The following is a 20,670-nucleotide window of genomic DNA, read 5'->3' on the forward strand; positions in this document are numbered from 1 at the left end:
TTTCAGGACACGGGAAATGGATCCCGTCACCAGCTCAGTGCTCAGAGGTACTGTATGCCCGCGCAGTTTTCTGTAGTTAATGGGCAACACAAAGGGAGAAATGAGAACAGCAGGAACACACATTCTGCTTAAGCCACTACTGCTGCCTAAACAAATGCTTGTGAAGTTACCCAACACCTTTCCCAAATCCATGCCCAAGGAGTGTTTGTAGGAGATTCCTTCAACGTCTGGCACGTTCTTGCAATGGGTTAGTTAAGCTAATAGCCAGGTACTTGGAACTCTTAAGGCTGGCGCAGCATCCAGGGAAGCTCACATTTCTCTCAAGGACTGTTGATGCCTTCTTTAATTCTATATTTAAGGTTTCATGATCAAATTTCAGTTCTGTGCATTTCAAACAAAAGGGAGAGGGAGAGAAATCAAATGTCTCTAGCCTACAACCGCATGCCAGGCACGGGGTTTGCAATGGGTGCCTAGGCAAATGTGCTGGTGAAAGTCATCTCAGAGCCCCTTGCATACAATCAACTTTAAGATCCTCTGAGAGAAGTCAGGCCTTTTGACTTTCAGAAGGCAGCTTCTGGATCACTTATGGCAATCAGAATTATAAATCAGACCCTGGCAGCTCTCATTGTGCGAGATGCCAATTCTGGATGAAGATTGGTTCTACAGCTTTGGTCCATATTCTCATCTATGACTGACTCCAGCTAGGCAATGTACCTGGAGATTTCAATTTGCTTTCTCAGCCTTTCAGAAGTACTAAAGTCCACAGGAGTGTCACAGCTCAGTAGGTCATCCCCAGAGTCTGCAGTAGGTGAAAAGTAGCACCCAAAGTCCAGCTGGTTTCTATGTTGTTCACTTTCTTTGTTAACTGTAAGAGAAAAGTGAGTCAGTCATTTCCAGCAGTTCTCGAGATCCACAGGTTGCCACAGATCACAGCAGTTACATGCAACAACCCTGAAAAACCTCAGTAGCTAGTTAACCTGAAAAATGAACTAGAGCACCTTGGTTCACAGAGAAAGTGGGAAGCCAGCTTTGGGGTTTAACTGTTTTTCTCACCTGCAGGAGTGTGCTGTCCCTAAATCCAAAACCTTCTTTTAGTAAAGCAGTGATGTAAGTGAGATCCATGCACAGGAATGGACTGGCTGAGCTGTATCTCTCCATGTTATCACAGACTAGAAAGAAGAAAAAAGAATAAAACTAAAAATCTCAGCAAAATAAAAGAACTTTTGTCTAAATTATACATTTGAACCAACCTCAAAGAAAAGCTCAGCCCTGAACATAACTAAGTACATTTTGATGACAAATATTGCTTACAAATCATCATCAGGATAATCAGTCTTCAAAGGTAGAGACTGCTCTTTAAGCTAAAGTTTTAGCTATCAATCAGGAGCACAGCACTCAGTTTTGGATAGACAACTTCAAAAATCCCACTAGCTTGGTAAATACTAAATTCAAGTTTCAGGAAGATGGGAGCTGCTCTTTTCTCAGGAGAAGGTACAAAACTAGAACAAATATTTAGTAAATGAGGGTCAGGGGGGTAAGGAAGGGATGCAGAAGCCATTTGTAAGCAGCCTGCACTCTTGTTCTCTTCCTCTCTCTCTCTCTCTTTCTCCCCCCCCCCCATTTGGTTAAGGATTAAAAATAAAGAGACAAAATTTAAGTTTAACAAAAGTCAGTTTTCTAAATTCAGAGGCTTGTAGTTTGGCAGATAACTTTGATTATAATATAGAAAATGAAGTGCATAACTGTCAGCACCAAAGAAACTGAAATTCCTTCCTGAACAGAAACGCGAAGTAGCGAGCACTTCTTGTTACCCTCACTGTTCTTCTGTTCTTCAATACTGCCTCCTACAGTAGTTACAGATGTTGTCTAATAAAGATTGGTGACCGGAAAGGGACATAAGTGGTTTTTATAATTATAGATTATGTTAAATATTATGCACTGCACAGATATTCATATTTTTACAGAGTTCTCCTTCTCTCCAACTTCCTAGATCTCCTAGATTACCTTCTTTGGCTTTTATTTCAAAATCTCTCACTTCCAGAACTCCTCCTTCTTCATAATCTAAAAGAGAAGGGGTGAGGAAAACACCGTCATAAATCTGAAAACATTTGAGTTCTAAATTTTAAATTGATCCTTGAATAAAAACCAGTGAGGGTGGGAGGTCTGATGGTTACAGATGACAAAACTACCAAGTATAACTGGAGCTCAGAGTACACTGCTGAGCTCTGAGCAACAAACTGCACAGAAGGATACATATCGTTCTCCTAAAGGTGTCCTGGACATTTCCTCTTGCTGAATACCTTCCCTTTTCCTGCTCCCCATGGATTCAGTCTCCAGGGTTGCTCCATCTACCTTCTGGTAGACGTGCTCACACACAGTAGATTATCCCAAGCCAATTTACCAATCAGGTTGGTGTCAACAGCTCGATCATAGTAATAGGAGAAGGCATAGAAGGAGCTTCCCCGAATCTCATCTGGTTGGTGCAGCTTCCCTTTAACAATCTTGAGTACTTCCAAGTAGCAAGGCTTGAATCCCGTTTCTCCTATCAGTTCAAACACAGACAGCGGTAAATTAAACAGGGTAAGCCAAAGAAAGAGTATCAGCAAAAATCAGTGACAATAGCACTAAAAAACAAAGCAGCAGAAAGTAAAGAATCAGAAGAGATGAAAAGAGCTTTGTTTTCCTTTCTGCAGTCCAGCACGGGTCTTAGATGCAATAAGGACCCTGCATCACCATCATTATATGGTACTAGAGCAGATCATAGTAAGAGCTGAAAGGTACAGTGAGCAGATCAATGCAGATACACAACAAGCTCCCTCCATATAAGGCAAGGCTCCCACTGTTGTATTTTGTGGTCAGCAGAACTTCATTTTTATTTACTATCACCTACTAAATAAAACTCTACTTTCCATCACCATCACATTTTAATTTTACAATCCACTCCACACGTAATCTGCAACTCAGCTCTCCTGTTCCCCAGTGTAAAGCAAAGCAAGGTCAGTAACGAAAGGGAGTCTGCTCTAGTTGCTCATGGTAGCAAATTCATATTGTGTGTGCAGCATTAAGGACAGAAAGAAGTTAATAAATAGTTCCTCAAGTGAGAAACTCTTTGGCCCACCAGTTACTGTAGCCAAGAACACAGCCTCAGAAAGTACTATCCTATTTGCACAAGTAACCAACACTTCCTATAAAGAAAGCACTCGCAGTAAGAGACCAGAGCCAGTGCAAGCAGCTATTTTTATCATTCCAGATTTTGTTTTGGCTCTGTCAAAAGAATTCCACATTGAAGTCCATATGTATGACTAAACAGGCATCCATCAAACCCAAAGCAAATGTGAGGTGTTTGCCAAGACTCTGGAGATGAGACTTATCTTAAAAGGAGCACCAAGCCTCCCTTGCTTACCTTCTTTGTTGCCTCCGTACCGGTATTTCACTCCTCCGAAGTGCCACTCTGCCTCCAGCTGCTTTGGCAAACAAGAACTGCGGAACGTTTGTCCATCTGCAGCTGGAATGAAACCAGAAGGGAGTAAGAATCAAATTTAACATAACTCTTGATCAATATGCAGAATGAGAACAGGCTCAAAGGTCCTGAAGCAAAAGTTGAGGAAATCTAAGTTGATGAATACCAAGTCATGGATTAAGAAGCAGTCTTGGTCTAGAAAAATTGTGCCCTCTCTGTCTTGCAAGCTGCAGAGCATTGGACTTGTAATTTGTTAATGAGATAAATGGTAGAAGGATATCTGGCTAATTGCTGTTCCACACAGAAGACAAAAATAAACAAACAACAAAAAAAACCCATACAAATACACAAATTTTAACAAACAGCAGATGACTAAGACAGTAAGGACCAAAACTCCTCAAAGGCCAATAAAGGAACCATTAAGTGTAGCCTTTCTGATTCAACCAGAAGTTTTGTAACAAAGTAAGAACAAAACTAAGAGGGCCAGCACAGGCCTAAGAAAAGGCTAGTTGGCAACGCTGGAAGAGGACTGTGCAAGGGTGCCAAGGGAAACTATGGGATGTTTAGCCTAAGGACAAAGGCAGGAAAAGGGAGGAATCAAAGCACATCAGCGTGGAGCAAGCGTTGCAAAATGGAGTGAAGGGCGAAATAAAAGGACCAATTGCATATAAGGCAGTTGCTGGTTAGTAATTCTTGTCTGCCTGAGGCATATTTCTTATCAGCGCAGTCTGTCCTATCTTCTTGTAAAAAACCCTATTCCCAGCTAGTTTTGGAGTGAGTGTCAACTGTTTCAGTAGCATAAATAAGTCAGACTAACTGGCAAGTAACAAGCCAGAATCTGGAAAGAACCTAGCGCCTGGCCAGAGACTAGACAAGTCACCCAGGCCTCAGCATGGATACTGGAAAGAGTTAAGTTCCACAGCAGTAACTGGAAAGATCTGTGAACATGAGTATGCACATCAGCTGAGTGAGTAATAAACTAGTTAACATCAAGCCAGGCTAGTCAGCAAGTACAACAGGAAGTCTGAGGGGGCCCATGGGACTAACCAGACACCTGCAAAGGGGGTTTGCACTCCGCAGAGCAGGATCTATTCGTGCTGCCCGTGTTTATGCAGATGCCTGCACAGCTGTGTGAGTGCTTGTAGCTGGCCATGTTTGTATATTCATGCACACGCCTCTCGGAATTTGTGCTCAGTCTCACTGCTGACTGGACCTGGAAACAGGGAAAACGTGTAGCTTTGCGGGAAGCCGCGAAGAAGGGAGGAATCCCTTAGGTCCTATAATCCACTGCATTCTGCTATCCTTAACAAGTGGTAGTCTTAGTTTCTGGACAGGTCTATATTTGGGAAAACAGAGAAGCATGAAGCACAGAAGTGAAGTGACTAGAAATGGGCTGTTGCATAGGTTAAGTCTCTTCATTGCTTCAAAAATCTTCAGTGTTTTATCATTTTAATGTACCTTTTGTATCCAAAGCTCCAAGTGTTGCTAGTCTGGCAGCTTTTAGTCCAAAACCCAAATAACTGCAAACAACAAAACAAAACATGACGTTTTTAGTTCTTGTGCCTCTAATAAGCTCTACTCATAGCCTTTTCTTAAATTGTGAAACACCCAAATCGAATTCCCTTTCTCTGCTTTCTACTAATCTCCTCTTTCTATTTGATAGTTTATTTTGCCAGAATAATTCTAAGTACAAAAAGAATGACCCAAACCCAAGACTTACATAGCACGTTAAATGGCCAAATGCGAAACTGCAGAAAGAAGTTAGAGGTTATGTGACATTTCTACGAAGTTTTTCTTGAAAAGTAAAAAAATGCACAGTAATTTTAAATACAAAAGAGGAAGAAAGGCATGTGAGGAGTCCATGGAGGATGGGGTGCCCGCTTCTACATCACACAAACAAGACTACAAGGTCTTAAGGTAAAACTAATAGAACTGCTGAACCTCCTGCTAAATCTGTGTGCGTGCGTGCATGTGTGTGTGTGTGATAAGATGGGAGCAGGGTGCACTGAACCTTCATCAAAAATCCACCTATAGCTTTACAGCACACCACTGTGCTCACTATGCGGTAGCACTGTTAACGGTATCTATAAGAAAGCCATTACATGACTGCTAAAAGCCACTTGGCTTTTCATTTCCAGGTCTGTATTCTGCAAGTAAACCCTCTGGATATAACTGTAGATTTCTAGCATACTTGTTAGCTTAGCTAAATAAGCAAAATTGCATTAATGCATATCAAATATCCCCCAAACTGGTTCAATAATCTGTTGTGCTCCACAGTCCGTATTAGTTGCAGATTTATTTGTTTAATTGATCTGGATTTGTTAATTTTTTTAACCCAGTTGCTTGTGAAATAGGACATTTGGAACTAAGAACCAAGGAGGAAAAAAGTCTCTGATTAGGTTTAGTTCTGACTGCTGGGCATAATATCCACCTTTCTGTTTGGTCTGTAAAATATGGGCTGAAGCCAGTACAAAAAAAACACCTCTCCTTAAAGATAATGAATTAAAAGCTTCCTCTTCATTTGACCGACATTCCCTCTCAGTGACTAACTGTGATCCTGGAACCTTTGCAGTCAACTAATGCCACGTTCCAGGTCAACTGTTTCAAGCAGATAAGAAATCTAGTTAAAAAGTTATGGTCCCAACAGCTGGTAGCAGGATGACACAGCACATTTGTGGTTATCTCACAGGCTGCAGAAATACTAATATTCCTGGGAGGAACTGTAGTCTTTTGCCCCTTACCTGTGGGTATAGAGCTTGTAGGTGCTATTAAACATTTCAAATGAGGTAAGAAAATCCGCAGGGGTTTGCTTCAAGGTTTCCTAAAAATAAGTTAAAAAAAAGAAAAATCTTTTAGTGTCAGTTATGAAAAAAGATACTTTGATGTAATATCACAGACATACTCACAGAGTTTATTGCACACTCATCTAATCTGCTTTGAGCGAAAAGAACAGTTTTGTCCATCACCACTGAAGTATTTGCAAAGCATTTACCAGAATTTATTTATATGCATCTTTGTGTTACTACATTATATAACGAGGAAGTGAAACAAAGATCAGGATGAAGATATCTTCTAATTGAGGATACCTGAATGTGCTACTCCACTTTCACAGGGAGCCCCCGCTATTGTGCTATGAGCACTATTCATTTCTTAAATGAAAGTTTCATTTCTTAAAACTTTGTTAATATCACCACAAAAAAACCACAAGACTATTTTAACAACAGTTTCATGCAGTTACCATTATGTGCCCCCCTGTGTGCTTGTAATCTTGTTCAAAAAGAGCGTAAGAGCTAAAATGCAAATGGTTCAAAATACAGGAGGAAGATTTTTTTTTTTTTGCAAAACAATGGAGAAAATCCTCACCAATTCTGAGTTTTTGCCTTTTTTATCCTTCAAAAACATACTGAGCTGCACAGGCACTTTCTCGGGTGAGCCTGTGAGAAGGAGGCACAGTGCACAAGCGGGCAACTGCGGACCCTTCCCGCACACTGCTCTACTGATTGGCACCACTGGTCGTGGCCTCAGGAAACCCTCCAGGCCATTTACAGCAAAGCTCCAGGAGAAATCTGAATCCCAAGCTGCAGCCCTGACTACTTCACAGCTCTACTTATTCTCTAAACCCCTGACATGCAACACGCCTTCCTCCTGGTCCACTGCCCACTTCAGCAGGTGTTATCAACACAATGCAGAGGGCGGCACTTGAGCTTCTCTGAACAGGGTAGGGTTGCATGTCATGTTTCAACATGACTGACCCTTGCAAAATTAAGATATTTTGATATGAAAAACATCTGTTTTGTGGTCCATAAACACTATTCAAGACATTTCAGTTCCTGTAAACAAAATTTGTTGAAGACAGGAGACATTCAGAAAATGCAAGAGGGACACAAACAACTTCACAGATCACATCAAGGTACAGAATAATACAGTGTGCTTCTACTGTTCAATATCCATCTGATTTTCCTATGCAAACTTCAGGCTTGTGTCTAGGCTCAAACTAATCCTGAAGAGTTAGGGAGCTTCTGACAAATCCAGCAGAGATGAAAATAGGGGCAGAGTGGGGATTTGTCACAGAACATGAAAAGAAATTGAGAAAACAGAGCTTGCAGGTGCTACTATAGAGACGGTTGCTCTATAAGAAACCCCCCACCAACATTTAGTGAGGAGCAGATATCAGACTTGGGGGGACAAAGGGAGAACAGACCCTATGTTTCTTGTAATATGCAAGTATACTTGCTGGAAGTGTTCTACATTTATCTCATACTAAATGCGTATCCATATTAACAGGGCTTTCCCTGTCTGGGCCCAAAAAAAAAAAAAAAAAAAAAAAAAAAAAATCAATCTCTCCCCTTCCTCAGGCTCCTTTGTCTGCGAGGAGACCTGGCCATTACAGCCAGGTGTCAGCCTGCGATGCCAGGGCCAGCAGTGACAAAAGGAGAACACAGGTCACACCGGTGCCCACAGGCCTGGCAGCCCCAGCCCACACCCTTGCATCTCCTCCTCACCTCAAACTGTGGAAGGAATGTGATTTGGGTTGAGGCTCCTCCCAAGTCCAGAGTCCCAACAGTGTGCTGGTTCTGGCCAGACAGCTGCCCTGCAAACCACATAATGCTCAGAACAGCCTCAAGTGATCAAATGCTGATGTGGAGACTGCATGCATATCCATTTTCCACAAAGAAAGAAAAATACAAAACAAACAAAGCTGTGCCCTGGGAGGGACACCAAAATAAAATCTATCCACATAGAACAGAAGAAAATGGCAAAGTTTTAAGAAAGAAAGAAAGAAAAAAAAAAAAAAAAAGAAAAGAAATTCACAGGACCTGTTTCTTTGCTACCAGCTTCAGCTCTTCAGAGACAAAAGCAGATAAGTCTCTAGGTATCCAGCAAAAGTAAGGTACAAGATAAAGCATCTCCTGTAGAAAACTTAAGGAGGGCACATGAAACCTGTAACCACCATGCTGCTGGTCAAGAGCAGTAGGACAGGAACAGCAGGGAGAGCAGAAGCAGCTATTTAACATTTTCTCTTCAGCCAGAGCAGCTTTTTTGCTTGCTCCTGTTTCTTCCAAAGTACCAACTTTTTCTCTTCCCTGTGCTGGACTGCATTCTTGAAACTTAGGGCCAGTAGAGTTAAAGTACCAGCACATTCCCTCTTCTTCTGTTCCACAGTTCACACTGGGATGAGGAACACCTTCCTTCCTGTCTCCCGCCTCTTAACAGATTAGCAGCACCATTGGGCCAACAAGCTGCAGAAATCAGTTGTCAGAGCAGCTCTGCCTCCCAGTCCTGAAGCTTCTGGATCAGGACTCCCGCTTCTTACTAGAGATGTGGCTCAGCCTCTAAGACCTGGTCTGCCCCAGAGAATCTGCTGTATTAGCCTTGTTGCCAGTGAGGAGGAAAGGGAAAGCACAGCAAGCAAGGCAGAGGAACTTAGGGCAACCGCTTCTGAAGAGGAGACTTGGATCATACTTAAGAGAGCAGTCATACAGAATTAACTACCTGTCAGAAAGTTCACAGTGATCCAGGCTAAAATTCCTGCAAAAAGTGAAAAAAGAAGAAATAAAGTCACCACCAGATAGTCCCATGGCCTCCTCTCCACTCTCACCTCCCGTCGACTCCTGATTTATTTACCTGAAAGCCATAACTAAGGCAGTGTAACAGCACGATTGCTTCATAAATTCATGCAAGCTTTTAATTAAGTGATATGAGCTATTACTGACTTGTTAAAAACTCATAAACTGGTACAGGTAAGTTTGCAATATCTATGCAACTGTAACATGCACAAAAATCGGTTCTAAAATCCGAACAGTATACAAAAAAGTAATGAGCACAATTTTCCTTTGGCATTTCCATTGCTAATCTGAAAATTGTATCCATACTGCTCTGTATTTTAATGTTGCAGTTTGTGTAGTTACACTAAGAACATGGTGGCAGCCAGTAAAACTTGAACAGCTCATCTTCGACTCCCGTGACTTGCTTTATGTTAGCATGATTAGCACCCAAACATAGGAGAACATGCAGCAGCAGCAGCGACTGTATTTTTAAATATATCTTGGCAGGTTACACTGTGCCCTGTTATATCTCACTGGTCCTGTGGCCTGTCAACACAACACTCCTCCCTGCTTCACAATTCACCTGTTAATCCTAATGAAATACTATTGCAGAGTGCTCCACCAAATAATGGCATACTTCATGTTTCTCTTTCTTTTCTCTTTGCTCATAGAGACAGATTTGGCTCTTCTCTCTCTCTCTTTACTCCATGTAGTAGTAGTTTAAGCTTCCTGATAGATTTTTTTCTTCTCTTCCCGAGCACCCTCTAAACTGGCAATATATCTGCCATAACAAATTGTTCAGAATGGAGCCATCACAGATGGCTCTTATCAGAGCCATATGGAAGGACTATTACCTGCCTATTCTCTAATATAAAATTTCTGGATATGCAAACTGATCTATTCTGTACTGCAAAATCATCTATAAATCACCAGTCACTCCCATCCTACAGTATATTTCACTTTTGCTTGTATTTCAGGTTTCAGGTTACTTCCTTGACTACTTTACTAGCTGCATTTCTCCAAGCTTTTTTTAATTACCTGCCTAGCTTTTTTTTTTTTTTTTTTTTGTAAAAATACTTTGAAATTATCCTTATTCCTTGATTCACAGAGTCTTCAAGCTTACCTGAAAATTGATGAGCTAAGCATAATTATTTGTTAAACTATCTTTATGCTATCTTCGCAAAATTTTTTAAGCACTTCTCATAAGCCTCCTGGCTTGCTATACAACAGTGAGTAGCCTTTCAGAGCTTTTCAGAACTACTACACCAGCTTTATTCCCACCAGTAACCTCAAACAGGCTTTAACTGTTTAGCCTGCATACTTTTTTCTAAGGCAGCCAAGGAATGAGGTTCCTTTCTGGTATGATACTCTACACTTTGGATGATAGTGTATCACTTAACTAACACAAACCACTTTTTATATCTGTATTTGCAGTATAACAAATGACCAAATAATCAAAATCTCTCTTTCACTTTCTCCTCCTCCTAAAACTCACCTTCATATGACCCATCCAAAATGCTCACACTATCCTCTGGAACAAGAAATGGTGATTCCTCAAAGACTTCTCTTATCTGAAGAAAGAAAGGGAAAAAAAAAAAAAAGAAGTCTTTGGTCTTAGAGCCTTGTTCTGCTCTATGGCCGCAGAGAAAGTTTTCCTTTTCACAGCAGAAGAAAAGGAGACAGGAAACTGTGGTAGACAAAATTCCTCTTCCAGATACCAGAAAAGAAACAAATATCCTATGTCATTCCCACCATGAAACAACTATCGCATTTGAGAGATCTTAATATTACCTCTAACAGCAGAGCCTGAGCTTTCTCCTCTGACAGTAAGCGTAGTCCAGCGGTAGCTTTTAACACCACAGGTGTTTTTTTCCAGAGATGAGGTGGCACAGCATCTACAGCCATGTCCAGCAACCTTTTGACAGATTCAGCACCCTAAAAAGAAAGGGAAGTGTTTTTTTGTTGGTGGTGATTCCCCCCCCCACCCCTTCTCCTGCAGGAGGAAAACAGAAATGAGCCTCCACATTCATCTTTAACACTAGTGAAATCTGTATTCCATAACAGTAGGTATCTCACCCACAGGAAGTATAAAAAACTGTCAGTTATCAGCACGAGGCATTTCAGAAAAACCTTACAGGGGCTATCTGCATTGGAAGGATAGATGTTTTTTTGAGATATATCTTAGGAGACAGAAATCTCACCATGCATGGAAAATATTTTTGGAAAGAATGGAAGGAGGAGAAGGAACTGATTATATGACAAACATAGACATTTTGCAGTACAATGAAACTAAATGGGGCAATTACTGACTGAAGCTGCAGAGGAAAAAAAAAAAAGCACAGAGGAAAAGTCTGTGGATTTCACTAAGTGCAATACAACAGCTTCAAATTTGTCCATAGCTATTAGTATAATTTAAATGCCAGCTGTGGAGCAGCAACACTTGGGGTATAGGCCTCACTGCTTGGCTCTCAATTACACTGCTCTAACAATTGCAGTTTTAGCAATGCATTAGCAATGAAATATTCTCTTGAGAAATTTCTGGCCAGGAAACACAAAATACAGACTCCACTGTATCCTTTCTGCAGCACCTCTAGCTTGTGCAAGAGCTTACTGTCAGCACAGGAGACCTGGAAAACGGCAGCTTGTGTGAGGACTAGCCCCTGCATTGCTGTAGCTCTGACTGCCCTTATTCACATCACTCCATTAGTCAGGAGCCAGAGGGGGCGAGTGACGTGAATAAGAATATTGCACATGCATTCACAACCACCCCACTCAAAAAAATGCATTTAGTTTCATTACTTAGTTTCTTGCTACAATTTTAGATTACACATTAATAACTAATTGTGGAAAATGGAACAGTCAACCTATGCTTTGAAAACTCCATGTATAAGCAAAAATGAAAACCCCAAGCAACTGGAAGATTGAGTAATTGTCTGTACCTAAATCATTGCTCAGCTAATACTATAATAAACTGAGCATGACTGAAACATTAAGTTATTAAAAGTCTGATGATAGAGGCAGCAAATGGACTTTCAGAAATATTAAGAACTGAATTTACCAGTTCGGTGTATTTTAACAATTCTCTTCCTTCTAATTTCTTAACCAAAATTAACTAACAGTGACTATACACAACAAGGTCTTATTTTTTTTAGAGTCAGAGAAAAGAATGTTTTGGCAGCATCACATAATCCAAAAAGAAAAAAACTCTTTATGTTATCCTTATTTCTAAATGAAAATTAAGTTTTTTAAAAAATGTCTTTACTCATATTTGGGTTTACCTGTAGGGGAAATAAGCATTGAACAGGGACGCTGTTGGAGCCAAAAAAAAAAAAAAAATCTTTGAAATTCTGTCTGCCTGAATAAGGCATTTTGAGTTACCAGTCTATTGGTGTAATGTGTAGAATAACAGCTCTTATTTCACCACATAGAAATTAATTCACAGAGGTAATACAATGAGTTTAGAGAGGCAATAGGAGAACCTTTAGCTCTTTTTTTCTTGTCTATCTGCTCAACAATTAGTAATATTTGAACTGTTTGGGAGAGTCCAAATGACACTAGCATAAGAGAAAAAAAAATCAATTTACAGGGAACAAAGGAGAGCCTTACCTTTTCAGGCTGATCAGCATAAGCAGAAAGACCTGGCTTCACAGACTCAAAGATTTCCCCTTCCAGCTCTATAAGCTTTTCTGCACAAATCAAATTTTACAAGAAATTGCCAACAATTCATGTCTTCTTCCTCAGGTTCAAAAACACCCCCTGTAACCCTGCAGAGCGACTATGCTTGATTTCCCTTAGCAAACAATCCTATTTCCTTCTCAAAACAAATACTGTTCCTTTATTAAGAACACATTCTTAATTTATTAATAACACATCAAGTTATAGATAAAAATATGTTCATTTTGCATTTGTGAACTATAAATTATAACAAGAGAGTATAAGCATTGCCTAATTTTAGTAAAACTTGTTAACACTTCTACCTGTCAAACTGTGAAAAACTGAAATTGAGTACTCATATAGTCAACTCAAATATTTTTAGGTGATTCATCTAGCTCAGAGTTACAAGGAGAGGTGAAGAGAGTTGACTCTCCTCAGACACTTGTCTGCGAAACCAGATAAATGTGACCACGGCTCCCAGGGCAGTCTGAATCTGGGACCCATCTCCAAATACAGCACACCATGAGGCAGGTTAAGTCCATCAGAGCTGATATAGCACGAGCTCTTCCAAACTCAGGCAAGCCACACAGGTGCACTGTGCTATCCAGAAGGGCTTCTTAGCTGCAGCCCATTACAACCAGCTAATTCACTCTCTTGAATCCTGTTACATGTGCAGACAACCAAGGTACCTCTGCATTATGCCCAGACATGCTGGCGTGTGCTGCAGGTACACAAGAGCTCTCTTCCTGGAAGCAACACCATAGTGGTTGCAGCTCTAATTTAGTGATTTGAGTTTGCTACAAAGCACAATATATGCAAAATTTAGATATCTCTTGTTATAATACAACTTGACATACAGATTGACAAAGGATAGTGTAAACTCCCTTTCAAGATATTCCTTTAAACAACTGCACAGACGGAAGATTCAGAATTCTTCATGCCCAGAATGAAATGTCTGGGTTTTCAAAGATGTATAGGAAAGATATTTTCACAATGAAACCCCACCACAGACAAGAGTCATCTTCCAAAGGTCCGTTTTAAGGACAGAGAGTAAAAATCTTCACGTGTTCCCACATTCTGGGTAGACACACAAGAAAATTCTCTTTTGGGAAGTCAAAGCTTAAGTCAACACACCTCAGGTACATAGACTCACACAGGGCCTTACCTGGGCTCTTCTGCACAAAGGTGTAAATGTGAATCCGAGTTCCAGTGCTTCCTGCATCAAACATTATGCCATAAAAAGTGTTGGGCTTGGCATTTATAGGACATGTGTTAGGTGGAAAAAGCTCCTGAAACCACATCTCCCTGTGTGAGTGGGAAAGAACGCAGGACAAAGAAAATGCCACTGCTAAAAGAATGGGGAGTCTGGAAGCTGCCATCCTGCTGAGTTCCCCTGGGCTCCTGAAGTATGGATCAGCACTCACAGAGTTCTTAGGGCCTCTGCAGAGGAGGGGAAAAGAAAAAAAAAAAAAAGAATTATATTTACCAAAAACCTCCTTAAAAAGACTGCTGAAAAGAAAAAAAATCTGTCTGCACACAGATATTCTGTCCTTCAGAAATGATGCTTTTCCATACTCCATGCAAAGATGTGGTGTATCGCAGTTAGTGCTACAACTGCTTCATCCTGTCATAGTAAAGGTTTCTCCATATCCCACATACAGGCTAGTTAAAGTAGTTTGCTTCTATGCGTTTCTAATTTTGACTTTATTCAGACACTTTTTTTTTTTCCTCCGATTGGCTTGAAAGCAATCAAGATTTCCCCAAAGCCCCAGTTTTATCTGAACACAAGCACCATCTAAGTGAAGCTCAGGACAGAATCCCTTTGCCCTAACATCTGCACACATGAGATACTGTGGCAAGAACACAAGTGTTATTCAGAGACACAAACAAAGCAAATTTCATCTCAAGCTAAGACCAGCTGCTGGGACAGATCAACATGCAAAGAGTGAAGGCAAATCCTTCTATCAGTACCCCGGTCCCCAAGAAAACCCTGTTCTGCACAAGTTCTGAACTGTGCTGTGCAGCCAGGCTCCACTTCTTGGTATTTTTCCATACTTTTCCTTTCAGGCTTCAGCTTGGTTGTTCACTCTTTTCTCTTTAAGTTTTCATTTTCACAGTTAGAAGGAGGAAAAAAGAAAAAAAAAAAAAAGAAAGAAAAAGAAGTCCCACTTTCACACCTGGACTAGTCACCCTGAGCACTCAGATTGCTCACACAGCTTCCAACAAGCCAAGGCCCTGAGGCTGCATGACACAGCATCACATATTAAGATAAAAGAGCTACACCTCCTTTCTGCTAACACATATCTCCTTGCATATATTTGTTTACCTAAAAATGCAAATAAAGGAAGTACACAGGCACAAAAACATGTGGTTTCTGGTTGCCAGGCTAAAAAGGAGGAGAATATATAACCATCTTTTTTGTTTTCATTTTGACAGTAGAAAGAGCATCTGATCAGCTTCCTCACCATATGCAGCATCAGATGCATTCACAGACACCCAGAACACTCAGCACATATAAGGTGCAAGTGATTTGAATGACCAGCTGCATGGGAAGGGGAGAAGTATGGCTGCTACCTTGACTTCAGGAAGGCTTTTGATACTCTCTCCTGTAACCTCCTCATAGGTTGATGAGATAAGGCTAGATGAGCATGCAGTGAGGTGCACTGAGAACTGAATGAGTGGCAGAGAGTTGTGATCAGTAGTGCAGAGTCTAGTTGGAGGCCTCTAGTGTTCCCTGAGTGAGTCAATACTGGGTCCAATATTAACTTATTTATCAATGACCTGATGATGCAAAATTGCCAGGAGCAGCTGATAAACCTGAGTGCTTGCTGAGCAGCTGATAAACCCGAGTGCTCTTCAGAGGAAGAGACTTCAATGGGCTCCAGAGAATGGGCAGAGAGGAACTTCATGGAGTTCAGTATAGGGAAGTGCAGAGTCCTGCATCTGGGGAGCAGCAACGCTGTGCACTGGTACAGACTGGGGCTGACCTGCTGGAAAGCAGCTCTGGAGAGCAGGACCTGGGGGTCCTATGGAACACCAGTTGAACATGAGCCAACAACGTACCCTTGGGCCAAGAAGAGTGGTGGTATCCTGGGCCACACTAGGAAGAGCACTGCCAGCAGATCGAGGGAAGGGATCCTACCCCTCCATTCAGCCCTAGCAATAGGACAAGAGGCAATGAGCACAAACCAAACACAGGAAGTTCTGTCTGAACACAAGGAGAAACTTTCGTTTTTTACTGCAAGAGTGACCGAGCACTGGACCGGGTTGCCCAGAGAGGACATGTGGAGTTCCCATGCATAGAGAGACTCTGGACATGATTCTGGGGAAACGTGCTCCAAGTGACACTGCTTGAGCGAGGAGCTTGGATTAGATTTCCAGAGGTCCCTTCCAACCCCAACCATTCTTTGATTCTGTGGAACAGTTCATCACCCGCCAGCCACTAATTTACACATCTACTTGCCCACAGCATTGAATATTCTATTCCATGTGCGAATCCATCTGCTCTTGTGTGCTTCTAGCTCTTACATTCAACTGTCTTTCGGTGGTCTGCTCGGTCCCACTATGGTAACTCTCCCAAGATCTTTATTTACCACCTATATTCTAAATTTATCCATTCCTAATCCCAACCTCTCCCCTTCCTATGTGAACATGACCTGACCTCTATTTTCATGCACCTTCCTCCCATCCCCAAAGAATTCTCCCTTGCTCTCCCTTACCTTTCATCCCAGATTTGGCCATTTTACAACCTCCCTTATATCAAACATTCACCTTTGTGCCTACCTATAGCAAAAAAAGATTAACCTTTACCCACTCTCAGTAAACATGTCATACTGGGTCATTCCTCCAGGGCTTTTGTAACTTGCTCAAGCGTACAGCTCTCTCCCCAGCAAACAAAATATACAGCATGTTGTCAAATAACCTTGATCATATTCTGTAATCTTTTACGTATCTCCTCCCTTTCTCAGTAAATGGACAGGGCTGAGAGCAGAAGCACAAACTCTTCATCCATTTTGCCTTAGAAGCACGTTGTGAAAAGAAGCAGGAAGAGAAGTGATGTTAAGATTTCACAGAAAAGCAATAGCCCTGGTTGCTCTTCTGTGACAGGAGTCCCCAGTTGGAACAGAGCTGAAACATTCCCATCTCATGCAAAAATGAGCAAAAGTGTAGTTCTAAGCTGTAAAAGCTAAAGGTCTTATCTTCCACAGAATGTGCTGAGCATTGCAGTTTCACAGAGTTGTACTAAATATGTAGCTGGTTTTATTCACATTTGCTTCTACTGAACATGCAAGGAGTTGTGCTGTTTTAACAGGATACAAAGCTGCATTAAAAATACTAGCTCCAAGTTGCTCAAAAAGGGTGTTATTCTTATGCAAGTACTTTGTTTACTGAACAATCACAAATAAAACTTAAGAACAAACTTGAGTCCTCCTATTACAAACATAATGCGCTGCTTATACAAGCCTCAAATCTCAGCTGGTCTGAAAATATCTGACCAGCTGGCACCACTAACTTAAACTTTTCTTGTCAGATTAACTAGTAGATGAGTTTCAGTGTCCTAACCACTCCTTCATTAAACACCTCTCTGCAGTATCCCCTCTTAGTTATCTACTGCCATTTCACACTTTCCACTCTCTACTACTCCGCTGGCTTTTCCTCTTTCCACCTTTATCCTCCTAAGAGGAAAAAAAAAAAAAAAAAAAGAGTAAACTCAGGATTTTACTTTTTCTCTCCCTCATCAAGAGGGATAACAATCAAATAAAAAAAATCCCACCAGATCAAGCCTCTTTGCTGAGTGGTGACCCAAATGCACTTGCAAAACTGTAAGAAGCATAAAAGTAGATAAGGAAACTAAGAAATTAGAGGCAGAGAGAAATGAGCAGAGCATGCCAAAAACTGCAAAGGAAAAAGATTTTGGAAAGTTAGGGCCTGAAGAAAGCATGGAGGAAAAAAAATAGGGGAGTGTTACACAAGAGGAAATTAATTAGTGAGAAGCCAGAATATTATTTCTGAAAGAGTTTCTCAAACAGTTTAAGATCCCAGCTGATACTCAAATGCAACAGGAGAGATGAAATGAACAACAAACAGCAGTGGTGAGGAAAGGAGAAAACAGGATAATGGCAGTATGAGCATAACATAAGCAAGCAATCCGGCAGATTACACAGAGATTAATAATTGATCAATAAAAATAACAAAGAGATCAATAATCTCTTTCTACTGTCCTCTTATTTTGTAAAAATGAGAAAAAAATAATTAAAATATTCTCAGTTGTGAATATACTAGGTACACACCTGAAGCTGGGCAGAAGCAGCAGCTCCAAAAATTCCTAGCGAAATCCCCTTTGGAGCGTTGAGACAAGAAAGGGACTCTGCACCTGCGTGTCTTTTCTTCACCTTCACTATCGCCTAGTAAGAGCTGACTATTTATCAGGCAAACTATAAGGTCACAGAGGCATGTAAAATATCACTCAAATTGTTTTACATAAATAGGAGTTTATCATTGCTCAATAGCAAGAGTGAAACATGCTCAGAACATGGGACAGATTTCAAGCAGCAGAAATATCAGGTGAGTTCAACAAGCTGGTAAAACATTTACATGCAAAAATCGGTTTACTTCAGCAGCCCTGGCCTGAATCCAGTCACGCAAGGTAGAACACTCACTTCCAAGCACATAGCTAACCTCTCTGAATATCATCCATATAAGCCAGAATTGGGATCATAAAAGTTAAAGCACATGTAGTAGAGAGATTTGGAAATTATATAGGTTCAAAGAGCTAAAAATACCTGGATCCTGCAGAAAGCCAGAAATGAGAGCGTCTCAACCCTTGTGTTCCACCCCGTTCCCCACAAAGACGCAAAACAGAAACAGAAAAATCCCATCCCCAAACAAATTTCCTTAAACAAAACAAAGAAAGTCAAAATGTAGTAAGAAACCTTAAAACAGCAAAGCACAGCCACAGTTAGAATTCGCCATAAACAGAACATCATAGTGCTTCAAGACAAGAAAGGCAGTTCCATTCTTTAACAATTTTGTGACAGAGGAACAGAGTCCAAACTAAAGCACCTGCAAAGACAGTCAGTCTGATGTGAGTGGAAGGGAAAGCAGTGTACTTCAGACACACAAGAATTTCTCATGTTTCATTTCCTAAAATATTTTAGGGAAATATCTAGAAATACAGGAAAATATTAATAATCAGTATTTGCATATCCTAAATATTTTAGGAAACAAAACAAAGGAATTATGTAATTCAATTCATATTCTTATCTATTGCTCAAAAAAAGAATAATCATTCAGGTTGGAAAGTCTATTTTCTGCACTAGAACAGACACAAAATATAATTCCTAGATGAACAGCTCTTACACTTAATACTAATGACTAGACAAATATATTTTTATCTTTTTTTTATTCCTCACGCACAAACAACACATCATTACGTTTTGTCTGGGCTTATTTATGTCTTGACAAAGATGAAAGCTTCTTAAAAGTCCATAGCTCTAAAGCCACAAGAGAAACAGCAACTTAATTCACTACTTGAATTTTCTAGCATTTCTATAAAGATAATGATAAAATTTTCTTTGCCAACATAAATTTAGGGCCAAATTCTATATCTAGAACTTTAAATGCTAGAGGAAGAACAAACAAACAAACTTGCAGTTGTGTTTCATCAGCAGTACTTATCTTTCCTTCCCGTACTGAGGCTCCGGATGTACCCACTAGGAAATATTTTCATTTTTAATCCAGTGGGATTTAAATCTCGTTATTAATTAGGCCAAGGCAGTTTCCCCCAGCGACTGCTGTTATTCTCCTGCAGTTTGCTTAGTAGTGTCCCTATAAAGCACCATTAACGCTTACAGGAGCACAAGTAATACCTTCTTCTATCAGACCACCAGATACTGTTAGGAAACAGAGACACTTTGGGTAGCTCAAGCCTCTTGTTTCCAGTGCACTCAGCACCCTGCGATATTATGAGATGGATGCACAGAAAGCCTTCCCAAATCTGCACCAACGATAATTCAGGGATGGGAACCTTAACACCCCCTTTTTCAAATCTAATTATCATTACAACATAGCAACTGTAGATTTTTAGGTTTTTATATGCCTTGACTCTAAGGCATTCTTTTCCCCCCACTAGTGGTAAATAACGTATCAAGCATTTACAGCGAGAGTCCCTAAAAGACCTGGGCACTTTCATTTTCTGTCCAGGCAAATGACAAGCATCTCCCTGACTTTTCCCCATATTCTGTCTACCCGGGACAGCAATAACGATCACAAACTCCTGCGCTTCTCAGAGACAGAACTTCTCCCTGACATTCATAATTAATACCAGAGCACGATGAAACTCCTTCTGCAGGTCTATGCTGGAGAAAGGAGCGCAGAAAAAATAAAGGACCTCGGGTTCTTTAAAGAATCAGACATTGCGCTCTGGCGTTTTTACGCTGTCAAAGTCACTCCACTCCCCGCGAAGTCTGAAACAGGCGCAAACCGATCGGGGCCAACCAACTACCCCCGCCTCCTGCAGGCGCTGCCTCTGCCGGCCCGGCTCATAGCGCCGGTCGTGCCGACCCCTCCGGAGCCTCACCCGGTTGCGCCTTCAGCCCCGCGGGAGCCGGTTCTCCGCGCCGACCTCCAGCACAGCCGCTCGCAGCTCCCCGCTTTCCATTTCTAAGCCACGTTCGCGCTTTCTGTACACTTTTTTTTTTTTTTTTTTAATGGCCCCCTCCTGACGCAGTCGCAGAGCGCTTCGCTTCTCCCCGCCCAGGCGACGGGGCCGTGCGCGCTCCGCCAACGGACGCGCCAACCGCCTTCAACGGGTGCCGCGCCGGGGCTGACACTCGGGCAGCGCCGCTGGGAAGAGCCGTGGTCGCCATGGCAGCGCCGCGCTGTTCCCCCCGCTGTCCCACGCCCGCCGCACCGCGCGCTCACCGCTCGCTTGGAGCGCTCGCGCCGCCCCATCCCGCCCGCGCCGCGTGTCGTGTCGGCGCGTGCGCGTGACGCGCCCGTCGCGCGACT

At 41.5% G+C, this 20,670-nt stretch overlaps 2 protein-coding genes across 3 annotated transcripts in view; one reads left to right on the forward strand and one right to left on the reverse strand.

The window, feature by feature from the left end:
* The window catches only part of COQ6 (coenzyme Q6, monooxygenase), a 29,005-nt gene extending 10,599 nt beyond the window's left edge, over positions 1-18,406 (forward strand). Inside the window, exon 12 of the mRNA XM_088529256.1 lies at positions 17,944-18,406. Within this exon, the coding sequence (XP_088385382.1) occupies positions 17,944-17,955 (12 nt within the window). The 3' untranslated portion in view covers positions 17,956-18,406. The remainder of the gene's footprint in view (positions 1-17,943) is intronic.
* On the reverse strand, positions 548-20,469 carry ENTPD5 (ectonucleoside triphosphate diphosphohydrolase 5). 2 transcript variants are annotated; one of them, XM_088529261.1, is made up of 14 exons: positions 20,240-20,469; positions 13,826-14,100; positions 12,613-12,692; positions 10,798-10,941; positions 10,502-10,577; positions 8,954-8,989; positions 7,963-8,051; positions 6,202-6,281; positions 4,919-4,980; positions 3,404-3,505; positions 2,402-2,542; positions 2,005-2,061; positions 1,054-1,169; positions 548-865 (listed from the first exon to the last, which is right to left on the reverse strand). In XM_088529261.1, the coding sequence occupies exons 2-14, from the start codon at positions 14,037-14,039 to the stop codon at positions 779-781; spliced, it is 1,284 nt and encodes a 427-aa protein (XP_088385387.1). In that variant the 5' UTR covers positions 14,040-14,100; positions 20,240-20,469; the 3' UTR covers positions 548-778. The 2 variants fall into 2 exon arrangements, with proteins under 2 accessions (XP_088385387.1, XP_088385388.1); XM_088529262.1 differs by lacking the exons at positions 12,613-12,692; positions 20,240-20,469 and having other exon boundaries at positions 13,826-14,011.
* Between the last annotated feature and the right edge of the window lie 201 nt (positions 20,470-20,670).

This window comes from Tinamus guttatus, unplaced genomic scaffold (assembly GCF_059628265.1).
Source record: "Tinamus guttatus ecotype Peru unplaced genomic scaffold, ASM5962826v1 Tinamus_guttatus_pri_ptg000327l, whole genome shotgun sequence".
Lineage (NCBI taxonomy): Eukaryota > Metazoa > Chordata > Aves > Tinamiformes > Tinamidae > Tinamus > Tinamus guttatus.